This window comes from Canis aureus, chromosome 4 (assembly GCF_053574225.1).
Source record: "Canis aureus isolate CA01 chromosome 4, VMU_Caureus_v.1.0, whole genome shotgun sequence".
Taxonomy (NCBI): domain Eukaryota; kingdom Metazoa; phylum Chordata; class Mammalia; order Carnivora; family Canidae; genus Canis; species Canis aureus.
Genome location: NC_135614.1, coordinates 73189229 through 73209628, shown reverse-complemented (window position 1 = coordinate 73209628; position 20400 = coordinate 73189229). Strand labels below are relative to the sequence as shown.

The 20400-nt window shown below is 41.4% G+C and overlaps 2 protein-coding genes across 3 annotated transcripts in view; one reads left to right on the top strand and one right to left on the bottom strand.

The window, feature by feature from the left end:
• The window catches only part of NUP155 (nucleoporin 155), a 70844-nt gene extending 63398 nt beyond the window's left edge, over positions 1–7446 (bottom strand). The window contains exons 1-3 of the mRNA XM_077896168.1: positions 7099–7446; positions 3459–3596; positions 659–755 (exon numbers count right to left, since the gene is read on the bottom strand). Coding sequence (XP_077752294.1) covers positions 659–755; positions 3459–3596; positions 7099–7255 — 392 coding nt within the window. The 5' untranslated portion in view covers positions 7256–7446. The remainder of the gene's footprint in view (positions 1–658; positions 756–3458; positions 3597–7098) is intronic.
• A 32-nt stretch (positions 7447–7478) lies between these two features.
• Positions 7479–20400, top strand: part of WDR70 (WD repeat domain 70) — a 309184-nt gene continuing 296262 nt past the window's right edge. The window contains exons 1-2 of one of the 2 annotated variants that reach the window (XM_077896170.1): positions 7479–7555; positions 17067–17132. In XM_077896170.1, coding sequence (XP_077752296.1) covers positions 17114–17132 — 19 coding nt within the window. In that variant the 5' untranslated portion in view covers positions 7479–7555; positions 17067–17113. Of the gene's footprint in view, positions 7556–16827; positions 16978–17066; positions 17133–20400 lie in introns of those variants that run through there. The other variant, XM_077896169.1, reaches the window with a different exon arrangement.

Here is a 20400-nt window from a genome sequence, read left to right as displayed (position 1 = left end):
ACAAATGCAGACTGTTTTTCTTTTTTAAGGTTTTATTTATTTATTCATGAGAGACACAGAAAGACAGGCAGAGACACAGGCAGAGGGAGAAGCAGGCTCCATGCAGGGAACCAGATGCAAGGACTCAATCCCGGGACCCTAGGGTCACTCACACCCTGAGCCAAAGGCAGACGCTCAAACACTGAGCCACCCGGGCATCCCATAAATGTACTCTTTTTTTTTGTTTTGTTTTTTTGTTGCAGACTCTTGAGGCTCACTCAGAACTCCATAACAGAATCCACATTTTTTTTTTTTTAAGATTTTATTTATTCATGAGAGACACAGAGAGAGAGAGAGAGAGAGAGAGAGAGAGAGAGGCAGAGACACAGGCAGGGAGAGAAGCAGGCTCCACGCAGGGAGCCTGACATGGGATTCGATCCCGGATCTCCAGGATCGGGCTGGGCTGAAGGCGGCACTAAACCCCTGAGCCACACGGGCTGCCCCAGAATCCACATTTTAATTTCATCCCCGGGGGACTGGTAATGTAGACTGAGGAGCACTAACCCAGTTATTAGACAAATAAAAGATAAAACTAGGCAGCTTCTAAGTAGAACACTAGCTGCAATTAAGATAATCTAAATTCTAATCATGCTACAGCAAACCAGTGTTAAATACATACCCATCTTCATAGTTCCACATGAATATATCACTGTCAATTGTGAGCCAAGCTCTGCTGATAGGAGGGAACACACCCATCATGCAGTTACACTGCATATCTGAAGTAATGTGGATGTAAGGTAAAAAGATTTCAATCTTTCTTAAATTTGTTACGAAAGATTTTGGTTTAAAATTTATGATAAAAAAATCATAAAACAAGAAATAAAAACAAAACAAAACAAAACAAAAAAATCATGACCTAATCACTCTTTAATAGAAAGAGTAAATAAAATTTCTAATGATTTTTAATGAAAGACATAGCTTATGACAGAAATAAGTCTGCAATTTATAATTTCTAAATAATGCCATCTGACCACCTGAAATGTATTCTAAAGGACAAATGTAATGTTTTTACCATTACTAACTTAAAAAATATTGATTATGAATAACACTATTGAATTTTTACATGAAAAAACTTACCGGACCAGTTTCTCCATTGTGTAAGAGCAAGACTGATAAAGCACCTGTATGCTAAAGTCATAGGTAGGTATAATTTGCAAGCTTCTTATAAATAGTAAGATTGAAAAAAGACAAAATGAGGCGTCTGGGTGGCTCAGCTGGTTAAGCATTTGCCTCCAGCTCAGGTCATGATCCCAGGGTCCTAGGATTGAGCCTTACATCAGGGCTCTTTGCTCTGTGGGGAGCCTGCTTCTCCCTCTCCCTGACAGTCTTCCTGCTTGTGCATGCACAAGACAAATAGACAAAGGATTATATTATGTAATTAAAAAAACAAGGACACAATCATGAATAATTTTCTAAGGTCTTTTGCACAGATAGTACTATCAGAACATTAAAGAAAAATATTTAACTAAGCAAGGGTAGAGTATGAGATAAAGTATATTTTATATTTAATAACACTTTCATAGTCCCAAATATTGAAAATTTTAGGGAAAATATTAGATTCTACTAGTTTTTCTATTTACAAGTATTTCCTTAATTTTCCATTTCCTTTATTTTTCTGAATCAGACTGTGAAAAACTTGAAATGTTTTGAAATTTATTTTATTTTAATTTTTCTTAAAGATTTTATTTATTCATGAGAGACACAGAGAGAGGCAGAGACATAGGCAGAGGGAGAAGCAGGCTCCATGCAGGGAGCCCGATGTGGGACTCAATCCCGGGACTCCAGGATCACGCCCCAGGCCTAAGGGAGGCCCTCACTGCTGAGCCACCGAGGCATCCCAAAATGTTTTTACTTTAAATAGATTAATATGCTTTTAAAAATCTCAGATTAAACTTTAATATAGCTTCGTGATACTTATAAAGGCTATAGATTGATATAAAAAAACCTCTTAGCACATAACTACAAATCTATTATCTTTATAGGGTATACCACACTTTAAGAGAATCAGATAAAATCTTTCTTTTTAAGATTTTTTTTTTTTTAATTCTTATTTATTTATGATAGTCACACACAGAGAGAGAGACAGAGAGGCAGAGACATAGGCAGAGGGAGAAGCAGGTTCCATGCACCGGGAGCCCGATGTGGGATTCGATCCTGGGTCTCCAGGATCGCGCCCTGGGCCAAAGGCACACGCTAAACCGCTGCGCCACCCAGGGATCCCCAAAATCTTTCTTTTTAGAGGAGAAAATAACTCCTCTAGCAACTCATTCTATGAAGATACCATTAATGTTCCATTGTTATGGGATCCATAGAAATGCAATCACTTATAAATTTTAATTCTAAGATACCAATAAGTGTAAAACCACACCAAAAACTTTTGGGGAGGGCAAATGAAGTACATAGCAGTTTGTTTGTTTAAAGATGTTATTTATCTATTTGAGAGAGAAAGAGAAATCACAAGAGGGAGAAGGAGCAGCAAACTCAACACTGAGCAGACAGCCCAACATGGGGCTTGATCCTAGGACCCTGAGATCATAACCTGAACCAAAGGAGATCCTTAATGGACTGAGCCACTCAGGCACCCCAGTTTGTTTGTAAACATTTTTAGAACAACCCAGTCTTAAAATGTTAAAATATGAGAAAAAATGAAAATCAGGGATCTTTCAGCTAAAACGTGGTAGTAAAAGCTTCCTTGTATAGTGTTTAACTGGAAAGTACTACTTTGAAAGAGTATCATTCAAAAACGCAGACTTCTTTGTAAACAATTTACTCTCTTCAGTGTCCCAGAATAATTAAAATGTGATTTAATTATTAACATACCTTTTTTTTCTTAAGGAACATCTAATCCAGATGAAATGGGACAAGGTCTCCTAAGATTTTTTTTTTTTTTTTTAATTTATTCATGAGAGGGACGCCTGGTTGGCTCAGCAGTTGAGTGTCTGCCTTCGGCTCAGGATGTGATCCTGGAGTTCCAGGGTCGAATCCCGCATTGGGCTCCTGCATGGAGCCTGCTTCTCCTCCCTCTGCCTATGTCTCACGTGAATAAATAAAATCTTTTTAAAAAAAGTAATAATTTATTCGAGAGAGAGAGAGAGAGGCAGAGACACAGGTAGAGAGAGAAGCAGGCTCCATGCAGGGAGCCCGATGTGGGACTTGATCCTGGGACTCTAGGATCACACCCTGGGCCCAAGGCAGACGCGGAACCGCTGAGCCACTGAGCCAGCCAAGTGTCCCATCACCATTCACTTACATATTGAATTTTCTAGGTACATGGCAAACTATCCACACACTTAAATGTTTTTTAAACACAACATTAAATGAACTTATATACACAAACCAATTAAAAACAAAGCAAGAATTATAATAAGAACACCAGTTTTTAAAAACCTTAAAGAGTTAAAAACAAGGTAACAGGATACGTCCAAACTGTTCAACAAGTTCCGGTGGGAGAGGAACTCTTCGGATGGAACTGATCTCTGGAAGATTGGGTACTGACAGCAAACCAGGTCCCTGTAGAGGATAATCCATATCTGACATGCCAGAAACAGTGGGATTATCTGCAAGTAATAAAACAAAGCATTTATTAAAATAACAATGTTTCAGGCATCAACTGGGCATATTGAAGCACCACAAGCTACAAAAATATTGTGTATCTGGCAGTTATACAGATTTAGAGAGAATAAAATAGTTCTGACCCAATACAAAGGAGGTCTGAAAAAATACTGTGTTAAGGTAGGGGCAATAACAGGTTTTAGCACTACACAGAAAGTTATCTTTCACAAAGACTCCATAAGAAAGGAAATATTTAATTCAATAATTTAGATTTTTTTCTATTATTTTACTAATCCGAAACGGGAAAATATTTATAAAGCTATTTTGTGATTGTCAGATAAAACAATTGTGAACAAAACATTGGTTAGGGAAAAACCACTATTTCTTTCCTCATTTAAATATTAATAGATTAAAACAATCCATGCGTTTTTCTTAGACCACCCCTCCTCCAGACCAGTAAGATAAATACAAATGATACCACATAAGCAATATTTTATTGGGAGAAATCACAGACTGCTCTATAAAGTGTTATCATTGCGCAACATTTCTCTTGCTCCAAGACACAGTCAACTAAGGGCAGGAGTGGGCTGGTCTATATAACCTGTCCTTCTATGTCTTAAACAGAGAGGTGTTTTTTAGATCTGACTGATGGGGAACCCTGGGTGGCGCAGCGGTTTAGCACCTGCCTTTGGCCCAGGGCGGGATCCTGGAGACCCGGGATCGAGTCCCGCGTTGGGCTCCCGGTGCACGGAGCCTGCTTCTCCCTCTGCCTGTGTCTCTGCCTCTCTCTCTCTCTCTCTCTCTGTGTATGACTATCGTAAATAAATTAAAAAATTAAAAAAAAAAAAAAAAAAAAAAGATCTGACTGATGACATATTTATCCCAGGCACCTTTCCAGGCTGCCTTTAAATACAAAGATACTGGGGAAGACTGATGTATGAAATAAATCCTAAATGTCTTATGAAAATTTAAAATATACAACTAGAGGGATCCCTGGGTGGTGCAGCGGTTTGGCGCCTGCCTTTGGCCGAGGGCGCGATCCTGGAGACCCGGGATCCAATCCCACATCGGGCTCCCAGTGCATGGAGCCTGCTTCTCCCTCTGCCTGTGTCTCTGCCTCTCTCTCTCTCTGTGACTATCATAAATAAATAAATTAAAAAAAAAATAAAATATACAACTAGAGAGAAAAATACAATTAATTCCTATTTACTAATTATCCAGTTTCAATAATTACCAATAACATGCTCCATCAGGTTTCATTTATATCCCTAGCTACTCCTTCCCTAATGGATTTTTTTAAAAGATTTTATTTATTTATTTGACAGAGAAAGTGCACAAGTAGGGAGAGCAGCAGAGGTCGAGGGAGAAGCAGGCTCTCTGCTGAGCAGGAAGCCTGAAGAAGAGCTCAACCCAGGACTCTGGGATCATGACCTGAGCCAAAGGAAGATGCTTCGCTGACTGGCCACGCAGGAGTCCCCCTAATGGATTTTTTGAAGCAAATCCCATACATCCCATTTAATCTAAAAACATAATTTTAAGAGGATATTACACATGTTAAATGGTAGTGGGAATACAAAGGATGGAATTAATAACTCAGGGAATTATGTGAATGGCTAAGAAAGCCCTCACAAAGGAAGTGATATTTAATGGCGTCTAGAAGAATATCAGGTAAAGAAAGAACATTCCAGAAGTGATGAAGTGATGATATAAAATAGAATCCTGAAGAGAGCTTCTTATGGAAAACATATTAAATTCAGTGTAACTGGAATAAAGAATTTGAGAATAGGATAGAAGCAGGGGAGGAGATTAGGTTGAAGAGGTAAGTGTAAAGGTGGATAGGATAGATTTGGGTCAGATAAGAGAGGACAAGAATATATGGACTTTTTTTTTTTTTTTTACATCTTGCTTTTCAAACCTAAGGAGGTCAAAGGGAGTCATGCTGTTTAAGATAAGAGTTGCAGGGATCCCTGGGTGGCGCAGCGGTTTGGCGCCTGCCTTTGGCCCGGGGCACGATCCTGGAGACCCAGGATCGAATCCCACGTCGGGCTCCCAGTGCATGGAGCCTGCTTCTCCCTCTGCCTGTGTCTCTGCCTCTCTGTCTCTCTCTGTGTGACTATCATGAATAAATAAATAAAATCTTTAAAAAAAAAAAAATAAGATAAGAGTTGCTAACAGGCCCCTCAGTTCTTATAAGACAAGCCCACTGGTAAGTGTAGCTGTCAGGAACAAATACTACATTTGTTTTGTTTCTATCTTTTCTCTGACTGCAAGTCTACCCAACGATTTTTATGAATTTCCAGAAGTGTCATCCAGGTTTACACTGCCAAGTTTATCCTTGTTATTTTAACTGGGTTACTGTTTACCAAAAGTCTTGTCTCTATCTTACGGCTTCTCTGCTTTTCTCCAATATACATCTCACAAAGGGGTCCACTCTTTTTAAAGCAACTCACGTGGGACACCTGGGTGGCTCAGCGGTTGAGCGTCTGCCTTCAGCCCAGGTCATGATCCCGGGGTCCTGGGATCCAGTCTCCCGCATTGGGCTCCCTGCATGGAGCCTGCTTTTCCCTCTGCCTGTATCCCTGCCTCTCTCTTGTGTGTCTCTCAAAAATAAATAAATAAAATCTTGAATGAATGAATGAATGAATGAATGAATGAAGCAACTCATGTAATCCCATACGCTTCGAGGAACCTGGCTATAATTTAAAACCGTCAAAAATATTTTACCGTCACCTCTCTTTTGTTGGCACATGCACTGCTTACCCTCCCCGCCCATCATCACAGCTAATGTTCCCCTCTTTCTTTATTCCCCTGGTGGTTCTTTTTAACTACCTTTATATTTCAGGGACTTCGTATTATACTGACTCCAAACGGAATAAAGAATATCTTTGAGAGAGGATGGTAAATTTCCAAATTAATTTCGTTCGCTCGTCTGTTTTAGTCTAATGTTGATATGCAGAATTAACAAGGAGGGGACTTAGATCAGGTGATCCTACTCAACTGGCCTTAGCGATGAACGCTTGGAGGCAGTGAGCAACTCATTAAGGTTGGGTGTCTTTGGGGCAGCCCGGGTGGCTCAGCGGTTTGGCGCCGCCTTTCAGCCCGGGGCGTGATCCTGGAGACCCGGGAACGAGTCCCACGTCGGGCTCCCTGCATGGAGCCTGCTTCTCCCTCTCTGCCTGTCTCTCCGGCCCCTTCCTTTCTCTCTCTTGAGTAAATAAATAAAAATCTTAAAAAAAAAAAAAGGAAAAAAAAAAGGTTGGGATCTTTGCCGTTTCTGCTCCAAACGGGGATTGCTCGCCACTCCCACCCTCTCAAATATCGGCAGTGGAGCGAGAACATGAAAAAATATTGAAAATAGGCTCTTTTCCGCTCTTCAAAGTGTAGCAAACGGCTAAATCTCAAAATGTCTTCGTCGGGCCCACCCTGGGGATAAGGACCTAGTTAGGGAGTCAGACGAGAGTCCCCTCGGCTGAGAAGGCAGTTACCGAATGGGCACTGATCACTCACTTGGGGCAGACACCAGGAGAAGCTCGGAAAGGTCCGGGTACATGCGGTCTTCTTGCAACTGACGGTCGATGAGCCGCCCTGCATTTTCCAGCGCTTCCTGCAGGCCTGAGGCCGACGTGGACGCCGGCATCGCCGAGCCCAGTAAAGAAGACGGCATGTCGGGACTCGGAGACAAGAACGTCCGGAAAAAGCCAAAAACCAAGGAGAAAACAGAGAAAACCCGAGACCTTAGCTCAGACCCGCAGCTCACGGCGCGCGCGCCAAACGAGCGCCTCGGCGCCTGTGCATGACGCACTTCCGGCTCGCCGGGAGCGGAGGGTGCAGGCTGCGTTTCGGGGCTGGAGGGCGGAAGCCGTGGAGCACGCTGGGAGTTAGGGGCGGGGCGACGGAGCGGACGCGCTCTCCCGGGCGGAGGCTGGCCGGCCGTTGGCGAGAGGCGGAGCGGGAAGTCGTGGAGGTCGCCTAGGGAAGGCGGGAAAGAAGGGGAAAGGGAATGGGCCGCGGCCGGGGCCGGGGAGGGTCGGGAAGGGTGGGGGGAGGGAAGGAGAGGGGGCAGGAGCTGGGTAGGTGGGAGCTGGGCTGTGTCCGGCCGCGCCCGCCGCTCCGCTTCTGCTGGGTTTCGCGAGCGCTGGAATTCGGCGCCTCGAGCTTTGCAGGTTTGGAATCCCTCAGCTGCGACTCCGTAAAAGTCGCGCGTCAGCGTCTTTGGCGCTCCAAATAACTTCTCTTGCGAGAGCGGATAGGAGTTGGTAGCTTGGTCCGAAAGACTTTGCCTACGCGCCAGATTTCACTACATTTCTCGCGGGCCTCAGTGTCCATTAAAATTCATCAGACGTTCCCGGCTGGCTCAGTCAGTAGTAGTAGAGCGTGTGACTCTCGATGTCTGCGTAGGGACTTCACGCTCCACCTTGGGGTGCAACCTACTTAAAAAATTTTTTTGATCAGGCTTTTCTATTTGTGTGTGACTACTCTTTAGAGAATTGTGTGTTTATTGAGTCATTCGTGGCATGCAGGGAGTTTCTTTCTTATTACAGAGAGGAAGAAGAGTGTTCTTTGTAATTCATCGGTTGGTCCCCAGCACAAAGAAGAGGGACTGGTAAAAAGGAGGCCACCCGACAGATCACCAAGTCCTGCAGAAATCTCATTTATAGTTTGTGCCAGGCACTGTGCCTGGGGCTGGGAATATCAAAACTGACACCTTCCTGTCCTCAAGGTGCTTCCGGCAGGGACGCACAAGAAAGTAAAGCAGTTAAGCGCATCACCCTGATTTTTTATGGGGTATATGTATTAACTCCAGGAGGAGGGTAGGATGAGCAAGGAGAGGTAAGATAGGCTTCATTTTACACGGAAGGTAACTTGAATGGTCAAATCAAAGCACTCAAAGAGCATCCTTATTTAGAAATATTAGAATTTGTCCTTAGGGGCAGCCCAGGTGTCTCAGCGGTTTAGCACTGCCTTTGGCCCAGGGCATGATCCTGGAGACTCGGGTTCGAGTCCCAGGTTGGGCTCCCTGGCATGGAGCCTGCTTCTCCCTCTGCCTGTGTCTCTGCCTCTCTCTCTCTTTCTCTCTGTCTCTCATGAATAAATAAAATAAATAAAATCTTTGGAAAAAAAAAATTTGTCCTTAGTCCTCATTTAGAACCACAGTTAAGTAAGGTTCGTCCAATTATATTCTTCATAGTTTAGCTAGTCAATAACTGAAGTACTCTTTATTGACTAGCTAAACTGAAAGAGGACTTCAGCTATCTCCATTTTAATCTCAAACTTTTTAATTGAGTCCTTCTTTCTAGCTTATGTGAAAGATCTTAACTTAGGTGAAAGATCCTGCTGGCAAAACATCCTGTGATGGGAACTGAAAGTACCCCTTCAAGCAAAAAGGACTGCCCTGAGCCAACAAGCCCTTGCCTGTGGTTGACCCCAAGATAATGATGGACCTGATCTTTACTGCCCATTAGGGAGTATCTACTGACCACTGTCCTACATTTTCCGAATATAAACCTAGAGGTATCTTGAGTACTTTGGAGACAGTCTGGCTGTCTTCCAGGTGTTGGTCTCTGAATATTAAAATTTCTGTGATCTTGCAGGTATATAGGTATAATTTAAGACTTCATAGTAAATATATCAGGAAAAATTAGATTTGTATTTTTGGTGGATAAACAGGCAGATGGGTCTCCAGCTGTCAATTTTCTGTAGTAAACTGCAGATTGAAAACTGACGGTCTAGTATAGCATTTGTTTTTAATTTGAGATGAAACATATGATTGAGAGTTTTCAATTCTACAAATTGGATGATCTGGCAATACTGGTCTAATATTCCTGCACTGCAACAATATTCTAAGAGGGCTAAGTCCAAGGACTTTATTCATTTGCATATTGCCTATGGTTGCTTTCCAGCTAACAGTGTTAAGTTGAGTAGTTGTTACACAGACTGCAGGGCCTCAAATCCTAAAATATTTACCATCTAGCCCTTTACAGGGAAAGAGTGCTGAAGTCTTCCCTAAACAGTGATTCTAAAGCTTTTGACCTCAAAACCTCTGGAGACTCCTAACAATTATTAAGGATTACAAAGAATTTTTGTTTTGTATGGGTTGTATTTGTTAATCCCTAAAATCTTCTAAAAATGAGAAATTTAAAATGTCATTTGAAAGAATAAGCCTAATTCATTTTAATATAAATGACACATATTTTGTGAAAAAAATCACAGTATCTAAAATTAAATATTAGAAGAATGGTATTTTATATTTTTGCAAATCTCTTAAATGTTTAGCTTAATAAGATAAGATAGCTAGATTTTCATATCTGCATTTGCTGTCAGTATGCTGTGATCTGTCGTTTACTTGAAGTATATAAAGAAAAGGTGTAAGAAAAGCTGGCTTCACAGTTATGTAGTGGGAAAGGGAGAGGCATTTTTATTTATTTTTTAATTTTTTAATTTTTATTTATTTATGATAGTCACAGAGAGAGAGAGAGAGAGAGGCAGAGACACAGGCAGAGGTAGAAGCAGGCTCCATGCACCGGGAGCCCGACATGGGATTCGATCCCGGGTCTCCAGGATCGCACCCTGGGCCAAAGGCAGGCGCCAAACCGCTGCGCCACCCAGGGATCCCGGGAGAGGCATTTTAATAACCTTTTTAGATAGTTCTGAAGGTTATTCTCTGATAGTGTACCAAAATTTCACAAGTGATATAATATTTTGTTTTTTTTGTGTGTAAGTAGGCTCTACACCCAACACAGGGCTTAAACTCATGCCCCTGAGATCAAGATTTGAGCTATACCACTTATGGTGCCTGGGTAGTTCTGGGTGGTTCAGTTGTTCAGTTGGTTGAACTAACTCTTAGTTTCAGCTCAGGGTTTTGTTGTTGTTGTTGTTGTTGTTTTTTCTTTTTTTTTTGAGATTTATTTATTCATGAGAGAGACAGGGAGAGAGAGAGGCAGAGGGTTCCTTGAGAGCAGGAAGCCCCAATGTGGGGCAGGATCCCAGGAACTTGGAATCATAACCTGAACCAAAGACAGATGCTTACCTGACGGAGCCACCAGGTGCCCCACCCCAAGTGTTACAGTTTCTTAAAGGTTAGTTATGATGTGGATATTTGAAACCATCAGTGAATTTTTTTGAACTTTGTTAAATTAAAAACCACTCGTTTATCTTATATTTTGGACCTTTTATCCACGTATGATTCTGTAACATAGTTGGTCATTTGGGAAATATTCTCTTAAGTTACACAGAACTTCCGAATGTTGATGTATCTTATTGACAGAAAAAAAGATCATGTTAATATTACTACTTATCTTAACAGAAAAGTTGAGTATTGGGAAGTTGTAAAGCTATGATAGTTGATACAACCATGATACAATCTTGATAAGTTTTTCTTTTTTTTTTTTTTTTAAGATTTTATTTATTTCTGAGAGACACAGAGAGAGAGAGGCAGAGACACAGGCAGAGGGAGAAGCAGGCTCCCTACCGGGAGCCCTACACGGCAGATCCCTGGTCTCCAGGATCACACCCTGGGCTAAAGGGGGCGCTAAACCGCTGAGCCACTGGGGCTGCCCTTGATAAGTTTTTCAAAATTCTAATTTTATCTTGAAAGCTCAAATTTTCATTAGTAACAAGTACAGTAAGTTTTTTTCCTTGAAGTGACTAACTCATTTCATTCATTTTTGTTTAAAGTGGGTATGTAACACTGAGGAATACGAGGACTACAGCAATTTGCTTGTCACTGCCTTGATTTATGCTGAAGTACCAGGATTTTACCCACTTTTGCTATTATATCATCAGTGCAAATGTCAATAGAGTGAAAAAGGCAAATGTCTTAGTATTATTATGAGAATAATTTTGATCTCATGAATACCTTTATAGGAATCTGCAGACTACACTTTGAGAAATACTGCTCAAGTAGCTCCCTATTTAAGTAGACTATCTTAAAATATGCTCATTAGAAGGGAAATTCCATGAGACCAGAGACTATGTCTTCACTATCACTAGCATCCAGTACTTAATAATGGCCAATATTTATTGGGCAGGTAATACATGCCAGGCATTATTCTAATTGTTTTATGAGAATTAAGTCATTCAATCACCAGAAAAATCGATGAGGTGATAGGTGCTACTGTTATATTATCCACTTAACAGATGAAGAATTTGAAACATTTTTTGAGACTAGTTCATTTTTTTTTTTTTGAGACTAGTTCATTTTTAAAAAAGATTTTATTTATTCATGACAGACACACAGAGAGAGGCAGAGACACAGGCAGAGGGAGAAGCAGGCTCCATGCAGGGAGCCCAACGTGGGACTTGATCCCGAAACTCCAGGAGCAAGCTGAGTCAAAGGCAGACTCTCAACAACTAAGCCACCCAGGCATCCCTAAACAATTCATTAAAATTACATTATCAGAATCATGATTTGAACCCAGACATTCTAGTTCTGGAACTCATTTGCTTAATGCTATGCTATTCTGCCTCTCAAGTATTTAATTCACAAATAATTTTACTTTGCTCCAAGAAAATCAAAGTTCCTCTGGAATACTTTACATTTTATTATGAAGTTGTTTCAAACAGGGCGCCTGTCTAGCTTAGTTGGTAGAACATGCACCTCTTTATATCATGGTCATGAGTTCAAGTCCCACATTGAATGAAGAGCCTCTATTTGAAAAAGAAATATAGGAAAGCCTGGGTGGCTCAGCGGTTTGGCGCCTGCCTTTGGCTCAGGAGGTGATCCCGCATTGGGAATCCCTGCGTGGAGGCTGCTTCTCCCTTTACCTGTGTCTCCGCCTCTCTCTCTGTCTCTCATGAATAAATAAATAGAATCTTAAAAATAATAATAAACATGTCTCATAAAGACAAAACCAGAGAAAAATAGTTTAATGTACAAGTCTCCACTAGTGCAATTACATTGTCTCTATTTTTTTTAAATCAAAAGCAGATACATCTTGTGATTTTTCTATAACCATAATTATCTACTACTGGCTGATGATATATATCTTCCACTTTATATTTTTCTACAGTATTTTGTAGCTTAAAATTTTATATATCTATAATGAAATCTTCTCAACAAATGGTGCTGGAACTATTAGACATCCATGTGCAAAAAAAAAAAAAAAAAAAAAAAGAATCTAGACCTAGGCCTGTCATAAAAATTAACTCAACATGGATCACTGGCCTAAATATAAAACACAAAGCTGTAAAACTCCTTGAAGATAACGTAGGAGAAAATTTAGATTTTCTTAGGTAGAGCAATGACTTTTTAGATACAACACCAGAGGCATGATCCATGACACAAATAATATAAACTGCCTTTCATTACAATTGAGCCAAAGGCAGACGCCCAACCGCCGAGCCACCCAGGATCCCCACCTTTCATTACAGTTGAAAACTTTTGCTTTGCAAAAGACAATGTCAAGAGAATGAGATGACAAGCCATAGACTAGGAGAAGATATCTGCAAAATACATCTGATAAAGGACTGTAAACCAAAATATACAAAGAACTCTTAAAAAATCCAACAATAAGAAAACAATCTGACTAAAAAATGAGACCTTAACAGATACCTCGCCAAAGAGGATATACAGATAGCAGTTAAGCATGTAAAAAGACACTCCACATCATATGTCCTCAGGGAAAATGCAAATTAAAACAATAAGGTACCACTACATACCTATTAGAAGGGCAAGCATCTGGAACACTAACAGTACCAAACTCTCATTCATTGCCAGTGAAAATGTAAAATGGCACAGTCACTTTAAAAGAATGGGTGACGGGCACTGGGGGTTATTCTGTATGTTAGTAAATTGAACACCAATAAAAAATAAATTAAAAAAAATAAATAAAAGACAGTTTGGCAGTTTCTTATGAAAATAAACATACTCTTACTACATTATCCAGAAACCATGCTCCTTAATAATTATCTACAGGGGTTGAAAGTTATGTCCACATAAAAGTTGCATAGGATGTTCATAGCAGCTTTGTTCATAATTGCTAAAATTTAGAGGCAACCAAGACATCCTTCAGTAGGTGAAGTGGGGTAAGTAAACTGTAGTGCATCCAGACAATGGATATTAAATGATGCTAAAAAGAAATAAGCTATTAAGTCATGAAAAGACACAGAGGAAACATATATTACTAAGTGAAAGAAGGTGATCTGAAAAAGGCTACATTCTGTACAATTCCAGCTGTATGTCATTCCAGAAAAGGCAAAATTAGGTAGATAGAAAAAATACCAGTAACTGGTAGGAGTTGAGAGGAAAAGATACGCATAGCATAATGATGATACCATAATGAATTCATGTCATTATACACTTGTCACAAACCATACAATGTACAATACCATGAGTGAACCCTAAACTATGGACTTTGAGTCATCATGATGTATTAATGTAGGTTCATCAATGGTAAAAAAAAAAAAAGGTATCACTATGGTGTGGGATATTGATAATGGGGAAAGCTATGCTTGTGTAAGAGCAACATGATTGATATGTGGGAAATTTCTGCACCTTCCTTTTGATCTTTTGTGACTATTAAACTGCTCTAAAAAAGTCTTAATGAAAAGAAAAATTATATTATCTCAAGTTCTCCCCTATAAATCCTTGACTAATGAGAAGCTGAAATAACTAGGTGTAAGCTTGGGTAATGGTTTTCCTAATGATCTATACTCATAAAGTTCTACTTTACTACCAGAGGCCTGTTTATTTCTACTCAGAAAAGAGTGGCATTAATAACAACTTGGTTTTTTATTTTACGACTATTTATTTATTCATGAGAGACACAGAGAGAGAGAGAGAGGCAGAGACACAGGCAGAGGGAGAAGCAGGCTGCATGCAGGGAGACCAATGTGGGACTTGATCCTGGGATTCCAGGGTCAGGCCCTGGGCCCAAGGCAGGCGTTAAACTGCTGAGGCACGCAGGGATCCCCACAACTTTTTTTTCCTGAAGGCACAATGAATTGGCCTTATTGATTGGAGTTCACATTGGCTTTTGATTTTGAAGTTGGGTAATCTCTTAGGATGGAATCAAACTCTGTGTGGTCCCAAACTATAAAACATTCTGCATATAAGAAGAGTAGCTTTTATTTTCACAACTACTTTCTCTTATTCATTCATTTTCCCCCCATTCATTTAATAAATACTGAGTGGCCATCTAGCCATTGTGCTATGAAGGAAGAGTATACTAGATTACATGACTGGCCTAATTTAGTTGGAGGTCTATAAAGGCCTGTAAATGCTTGGAAGAGCACTAAAGTTTAATTTGAGTTCTGAAGGATGAGTAGGATTCAATGAAAGGCATGAGGATTGGTGAAGAGTCAGAGTTTTCAGGACATGGTGTTCTGAAGCTGCTCATAAAAAAAAATGAAGCTGCTCATAGAGCTGAAAGAAGACTGGTGTAGTGGAAAATTGAAAGCGATTATGTTTGAAAGGCTTTGGGGGCCATGTTAACAGTTTTGCATTTTATTTTATTTAATTATTTATTTTTAAATTTTTATTTATTTATGATAGTCACACACAGACACACAGAGAGAGAGGCAGAGACACAGGCAGAGGGAGAAGCAGGCTTCATGCACCTGGAGCCCGACGTGGGACTCAATCCCGGGTCTCCAGGATCGCGCCCTGGGCCAAAGGCAAGCGCTAAACTGCTGTGCCACCCAGGGATCCCGCATTTTATTTTAAATACAATGGAAAAAGTATTAGACTTGATAATTACTTAGGGTGTATAGCTAAAGCATGATTTGAGATCGGAGACTAAGGTAGTAGTCAGGCTAGTGAAAAACTATGAACATATTTTTATTCAGCAACATTTATTTGCGCTACCTATGGTTTTGCTAGAATTCACAAATATAAAGATAAATATTACCCCATTAGTTTGTAGCACAGGTGAGAAGTGTTGTAATGAAATTAGTACAAGCATGAAGTAAAAATATACTAAATATGTTTATAAGTTGCTTTGGGAACTCTTGCTGTGGGCTAGGAATCTTTATAAGATCATGACTGACAGCCAGAGGGAGGCTTAGGCTAAGAATACGAGCTTTAGAGCACTTTTTTATAGTAGTCTCCACCAGCATGGAGCCCTAATACAGGGCTTGAACTCATGACCCTGAGATCTAGAGCTGAGGTGAGATCAAGGGTCAGATACTTTAATCAAAAGCCCAGTTACCCTTAGAGCATTTTTTTTGACAACCCTTTTAGTTACTCAGGTCTTTTTGGCTTCTGTGTGCTCTTCAGTCATGTAGTAAATACTATTTTTTTTATCCTTAAAATATACTCAAAAGTTGAAGAACTCTGAGGGTTTCTTCATAGACAAGGACAAACCACAAAGAAAGGGGGTTTGTTGGGTTTTCTTTAGAATTCTGTGGGGATTGTGTCACTTTGGCAGTAAATGCACCTAAAAAATAAAGGATGTTCACAAAAAAAGTATGAGATTTTGCCATTTACAACAACATGAATGGACCTAGGGAGCGTTATGCTAAGTGAAATAAGTCAAAGAAAAACACTGTATGATTTTACTAATACGTAGAATCTAAGAGACACACACACACACACACACAAGCAAAAGGCAGAAACAAACTCATAAATACAGAGAACAAACTGACCGTCACCAGAGGGAGAAGGATGGGCAAAATGTGGGAAAGGGAGAGACGCAGGTTTCCAGTTACAGAATGAATAGGTCGTGGAACAAAAGGTATAGCATAGGGAAGGAATCCAGTCAATAGTGCTGTAATAGTGTTGTATGGTGATAGATGGTAACTACACCTGTAGGCATAATAGATAGACTTGTTGAATCACTGCGTTGAATGTCTGAAACTAATGTAGTAGCACTGTGTCAGCTGTACCTCAATACCAAACCCAACCCAACCCCTCTCTAGGTAGTACTAATACGCAGCCTAGATTGAGAAATATTGCCTGAGTGTTTCCAGAGGTTTACTTGTCCCTTGTAGGACCTGTGGGCTCATCCTCTCTTTCTCTTTTCTAAATGCTTATTATACCAATCATATATACTCATTGACTAAAATCTGGAGAAAGAAAGGGAAAGAGGGAGAAACATAAAAGAAAGAAAGCGCGAGAGAAAGAACAAGAAAGAAAGAAGGAAGAGAGAAAGGCGGTCGACACAAACTACAGGTTTCCAGCGGGGGGGGGGGGGGGAACGGGGGGCGGGGTGGAGTTAGGTGATCTCCGTCGCGCTTATGCCCCGCCCGTCCGCTAGGGCGGCGCAGCTCCGGAGTTCCCCATCGCTCCGCGGAAGGCGACGCTCTTGGCCTCGGAGGCGGCGCAGGCTCCGCAAGGCGGTACTTCCGGCCGGTGTCGCCGCGGCTCTTCCGGGTCTGTCTGTGCTGCGGCTGCGGGCAGTCGCCCGGCGGGCGGGCGGCCGGCCATGGAGCGCCCGGGGCCCAGTGAAGGTGGGTTTCGTGGGGGCGATGCCAGGGAGGGAGAGAGGGTAGGGTCGGGCCCGCCATACTAACGAGGTCTCCTCCTTCTCTTGCCGCAGTGACAGGTTCGGACGCGTCGGGGCCGGATCCGCAGCTGGCGGTCACCATGGGCTTCACCGGGTTCGGTGAGTGCCTGCCTTACGCTTAGCCTCGCCTGCTTTTGCAGAGGTTTTAAGAGCCCCGGGTGGAGAGAGGAGGCCCAGCTGTGTCATCCTGCGTCACCCCTCTAACGCACCTCCCGCTGTGCGAGTCCTGCTAGCGGAGCGCTGGCGTGCGCCTGGCGGTTGCCCGGTACTCTCTTCCCCAGCCTTTGGCTAATTCTTGCCGGTCGGTTGGGACCAGCCTTGTGGGAAAGATGGCTTTGTGGCCCAGGCGGTGGGCGGCGTCGGCTAGTGGAGGGAGATTTTGTGTCCTGAGACTGAGAGCGAGCCGTTGCCTGTGGTCTATAAGGAGATGGCCTTTCTGGCAACCAGTGGGCCGTCAAGTGATACATATTTTTTGAAGATTTTATTTGTTTACTCATGAGAGAGAGAGAGAGGGGCAGAGACACAGGCAGAGGGAGAAGCAGGCTCCCTGCAGGGAGCCCGACGCGGGACTCGATCCGGGGTCCCCTGGATCACACCCTGAGCTGAAGGCGGCGCTAAAGCGCTGAGCCTCCCAGGCTGCCCGGTTAAGTGATATATAACGGTTATTAAATCCTTTTTGATTCAAGTGCTTTTTTCCCCCGGAATTGTCTCTGGAGTCTCTGGAGAGTCTTGTTAAATGAGAGACAGTCCTCTTTCAGAGTAGTCCTCTTAAAACCTTATTCCCTGTAAGAAAGAAGTTAAATTGTCTTCCCGTTTCTCTTGGGTGTTGGATAGAACAAATATCAGACTCCTGTGTCCAGGTCCCTCGTTGGTGTTCATATATTCATTCATTCATTTATTCATTCGTTTTTTTTTTTTTTTTTAAGATTTATTAATCATGAGATACATACAGAGAGAGATTGAGAGGCAGAGACACAGGCAGAGGGAGAAGCAGGCTCCATGCAGGGAGCCCGACGTGGGACTCGATACCGGGTCTCCAGGATCAGGCCCTGGGCTGAAGGCGGCACTAAACCGCTGAGCCACCCGGGCTGCCCCTATATACTCATTTATTATGGTGACGTCTTCTGCTACATTTTTACTCCCAGCTGGTCATGTTGACAAAAATACTATATGCTTATGTATTACTAGAGTATTTACTTTTGTTTCAGTTCTTTAAAATAGTTTCCTCCCTAATTTCAAAAGTAATGCATATTAATAGCAGAAAATCTGAAGAACACAATAGATGAGAAGGAAGTAGAATCATTAATAAGACTTAGGAGTTTGGGGGATCCCTGGGTGGCGCAGTGGTTTAGCGCCTGCCTTTGGCCCAGGGCGCGATCCTGGAGACCTGGGATCGAATCCCATATCGGGCTCCTGGTGCATGGAGCCTGCCTCTCCCTCTGCCTATGTCTCCGCCTCTCTCTCTCTCTCTCTCTCTCTCTCTGTGTGTGACTATCATAAATAAATAAAAATTAAAAAAAAAAAAAAAAAAAGACTTAGGAGTTTGTTTTCCAGTCTTCTTTCCTGCTGTGTATTTATCAGGAAAGTTAAGATCATACGTACATACAATTTTATATTATTCTTTTTTTTTAATATTTTATTTATTATTTATTTATTTAAGTCACAGACAGAGAGAGAGAGAGGCAGAGACACAGGCAGAGAGAGAAGCAGGCTCCATGCACCAGGAGCCCGATGTGGGATTCGATCCCGGGTCTCCAGGATCGCGCCCTGGGCCAAAGGCAGGCGCCAAACTGCTGCGCCACCCAGGGATCCCTATTATTCTTAATTATATACTTTAATTCTTAATACTTTGAGGACGTCCCCATATTATAAAGTGCTCTTACAAAACGCGATTTTTAATGGCTGAATTTAAAAGAAGTGCCATAATTTTGGCCTGCATAGTTTCTGATTCAAACTCTTATTAGTAATACTAAATATCTTTATAAATAACCCTTTTGTTTCTCTTTGTAGGAGTTTTATCTATATTTCCATAGGGCAGATTTCTAAGGAGGGGACTATAATAAAAATATAAACAATAAAAAGTAACCTAAACATTGGGTATGTGTACTTTTTAATTTTTTAAAAAAGATTTTATTTATTTATTCATGAGAGACAGAGAGAGACACACACAGGCTGAGGGAGAAGCAGGCTCCATGCAGGAAGCCCGACATGGGACTCGATCCCGGGTCTCCAGGATCATGCCCTGGGCCGAAGGCAGGTGCTCAACCTCTGAGCCAGCCAGGCATCCCTATTTTTAAATTTTTTAAAATTTCTTTTTTAAGTAGGCTCCACACCTAGAATGGAGTCCAACCGAGGGCTTGAACTCATGACACTGAGATCAAGAATCATACACTTAACTGACTGAGCCACCCAGATGCTCCTGGGTATTTATTTTTTAAAACTAATTAATACATTTTATCATAATGCCCTTCAGAAAGGTGGTTTCATTTTTGTCCCAAAGTCAACATTATGTAAAAATAAGATTTTTACCATATTCTTATAAATGTGAAGTAGACATTATTATTATTATTATTTTTAGTAGATATTATTATTAAACAAAAACAGTCCTTCTAAGGAGAATTACAGACCAATATCCCTGATGAACATGGATGCAAAAATTCTCAACAAGATACTGGCCAATAGGATCCAACAGTACATTAAAAAAATTATTCACCATGACCAAGTAGGATTTATCCCTGGGACACAAGGCTGGTTCAACACCCGTAAAACAATCAATGTGATTCATCATATCAGCAAGAGAAAAACCAAGAACCATATGATCCTCTCATTGGATGCAGAGAAAGCATTTGACAAAATACAGCATCCATTCCTGATCAAAACTCTTCAGAGTGTAGGGATAGAGGGAACATTCCTCGACATCTTAAAAGCCATCTATGAAAAGCCCACAGCAAATATCATTCTCAATGGGGAAGCACTGGGAGCCTTTCCCCTAAGATCAGGAACAAGACAGGGATGTCCACTCTCACCACTGCTGTTCAACATAGTACTGGAAGTCCTAACCTCAGCAATCAGACAACAAAAAGACATTAAAAGCATTCAAATTGGCAAAGAAGAAGTCAAACTCTCCCTCTTCGCCGATGACATGATACTCTACATAGAAAACCCAAAAGTCTCCACCCCAAGATTGCTAGAACTCATACAGCAATTCGGTAGCGTGGCAGGATACAAAATCAATGCCCAGAAGTCAGTGGCATTTCTATACACTAACAATGAGACTGAAGAAAGAGAAATTAAGGAGTCAATCCCATTTACAATTGCACCCAAAAGCATAAGATACCTAGGAATAAACCTAACCAAAGATGTAAAG